This window comes from Malaclemys terrapin, chromosome 3, assembly GCF_027887155.1.
Source record: "Malaclemys terrapin pileata isolate rMalTer1 chromosome 3, rMalTer1.hap1, whole genome shotgun sequence".
In the NCBI taxonomy this organism is placed as follows: Eukaryota; Metazoa; Chordata; order Testudines; family Emydidae; genus Malaclemys; species Malaclemys terrapin.
The window spans coordinates 167252520-167255080 of NC_071507.1; the positions used below are offsets into that span (position 1 = coordinate 167252520).

Here is a 2561-nt window from a genome sequence, read left to right on the forward strand (position 1 = left end):
AGGTGTACGGAGCCTCCCCCCCCCCGCGTTCTTACACGTCTGGGTGAGGAGGATACGGAACATGGGGAGGGGGGAGGGTGGAACAGGGGCTGAAGCGGCAGTCTGTTTTCCAGCAGCCGTTCCTGAAGCTCCACCAGACGCCGGAGCATGTCTGTTTGCTCACGCAGCAGCCCCAGCGTTGCATCCTGCCTCCTCTGGTCTTCCTGCCGCCACCTCTCATCTCGAGCGTCTCTCCTGTCCTCACGTTGGTCCCTCCTCTCCTCACGTTGGTCCCTCCTGTCCTCACGTTGGTCCCTCCTGTCCTCACGTTCAATGGCTTCTTTCCTATACTTTGAAACTGTTTCCTTCCACTCATTCAGATGAGCTCTGTCACTGCGGCTGGATTCCATAATTTCAGAAAACATCTCGTCTCACGTTCTCTTCTTACGACGCCTTATCTGTGATAACCTTCGGGATGGAGGAGGGAGGCTTGAGGAATTTGCAGCTGCTGTAAGGAGGGGAAAAAAGAGAGAATTGTTTAAAAAGCTACATTTTGCAGAACAATGCTTATACTCTTTCACGGTGACCAACACTATTCACGTTACATAGCACATGTGATTTCTGTGCAAGGTCGCATTTTGCCTCTTAATGCTGAGTGCCTGTGGCTTTGCTGCTAGAGATCACAGGTCTGGGCAACAGAATTCGGCTTGCATGCGGCCATGGTAAGCCATTGTCTTACAGCTTCTGCGCCCTCCTTTCCCACATACCAAGCATAGCCTGTAGAGTGCTGCGGTTTTTCTGTTAACATTCAGCAGCACCAGAAAACAAACTAACCCCCCCCCTCTCGCCATGAATTCTCTGGGATGATCGCTATACCCCTCCCCCCCACCGCGTGGCTGGTATCAGGGAAGATCCCTGCAGGCACCAAACTAACCATCCCCCCCGCCGCCGCCCCCCTCCCGCCATGAATTCTCTGGGATGATCACAGTACCCCTCCCCCCACCGTGTGGCTGGTAACAGGGAAGATCCCTGCTAGCCAAACGCAAAAAACTCAGGCCCAATTTCCCATCTGCGCTTGGCTAACTGCAGGGAAGGATTTATTTTCCGCCACAGGCAAACAGCCCAGTAGGAACAGCCACCTCTGTCCCCTTAATTAAGTTCCCGTATTTCAACCAGGTTACAAGGAGTGATATCACTCTCCTGAGGATTACACAACAAGATAAAGAACGGATGTTGCTTGAATGCCAGCAAACACCGGGACCATACGCTGCCAGGCTTTGTCAGGCAATGATACCAGATTACTTGCTGCAAGCATGGCATGGTCAAGTGTCCTACCATGGAGGAGGGAATAAGGATGCACTGCCCAGAAACCTTCTGGCAAGGCTTTCGGAGTACCTCCAGGCGAGCTTCATGGAGATGTCCCTGGAGGATTTCCGCTCCATCCCCAGACACGTTAACAGACTTTTCCAGTAGCTGAACTGACCGCGAATGCAAAGTCAGGCAAAGTAATCATTAAAAACCGTTTGCTTTTAAAACAAGTTTTATATTTTAAAAGGTAAACTCACCTGAGGTCCCTTCCATGGGGTCAGAGTCTTGGGTACTGGCTTGGGAGGCTTGGGAGGGTACTTCAATCAGGGTGAGAAAAAGATCCTGGCTGTTGGGGAGAACGGAGTGCTGTGTGCTCTCTGCAAGCTCATCCTCATCCTCCTCCTCCTCCTCTCCCCCATCGGCAGAATCCTCAGGCGTCGCTGATGAGACTATCCCCGACCCAGAATCCACGATCACAGGTGGGGTAGTGGTGGCAGCCCCCCCTAGAATTGCATGCAGCTCGGCGTAGAAGCGGCATGTCCGCGGCTCTGACCCGGAGCGACCGTTTGCCTCCTTTGTTTTTTGATAGGCTTGTCTGAGCTCCTTGACTTTCACGCGGCACTGCTCAGAGTCCCTATTGTGGCCTCTCTCCATCATGCCCTTGGAGATTTTTTCAAAAGTTTTTGCATTTCGTCTTTTAGAACGAAGTCCTGCAAGCACTGAATCCTCTCCCCATACAGCGATCAGATCCAGTACCTCCCTCACGGTCCATGCTGGTGCTCTTTTTCGATTATCAGCCTGCATGGTTACCTGTGCTGATGAGCTATCTGTGGTCACCTGTGCTCTCCACGCTGGGCAAACAGGAAATGAAATTCAAATGTTCGCGGGGCTTTTCCTGTCTACCTGGCCAGTGCATACGAGTTTAGATTGCTGTCCAGAGCGGTCACAATGATGCACTGTGGGATAGCTCCCGGAGGCCAATACCATCGAATTGCGGCCACACTATCCCTAATTCGAAATGTTAAAATCGATTTTGGCGCTACTCCGCTCGTCGGGGTGGAGTACAGAAATCAATTTAAAGGGCCCTTTACATCGAAATAAATAGCGTCGTTGTGTGGACGGTTGCAGGGTTAATTCGAATTAAAGCTGATAAATCCGAATTAAAGTCGTAGTGTAGACCAGGCCTTAGTATTGATAAGTAACAAGTTTTCAGTAGAGGCCTTCCATGCTACTCTTCATGAATAAATACCAAGAAAGTGGTGTATTAGATGCAG

General features: G+C 51.1%; 1 protein-coding gene across 1 annotated transcript; it reads right to left on the minus strand.

The window, feature by feature from the left end:
* Nucleotides 1-307: 307 nt before the first annotated feature.
* LOC128833507 (uncharacterized) lies at nucleotides 308-1994 on the minus strand. The gene is made up of 2 exons (XM_054021443.1): nucleotides 1545-1994; nucleotides 308-487 (listed from the first exon to the last, which is right to left on the minus strand). Exons 1-2 carry the CDS (start codon nucleotides 1942-1944, stop codon nucleotides 411-413), a joined length of 477 nt encoding a protein of 158 aa, XP_053877418.1. The 5' UTR covers nucleotides 1945-1994; the 3' UTR covers nucleotides 308-410.
* Nucleotides 1995-2561: the final 567 nt, after the last annotated feature.

Excerpts from the sequence above, each read along its gene's own strand:
- LOC128833507 (XM_054021443.1), bottom strand. The coding sequence starts at position 1,944 with ATGATGGAGAGAGGCCACAATAGGGACTCTGAGCAGTGCCGCGTGAAA. Across the intron at positions 488-1,544 it reads CCCCATGGAAGGGACCTCAG|CAGCTGCAAATTCCTCAAGC; the intron begins GTGAGTTTACCT and ends CCCTCCTTACAG.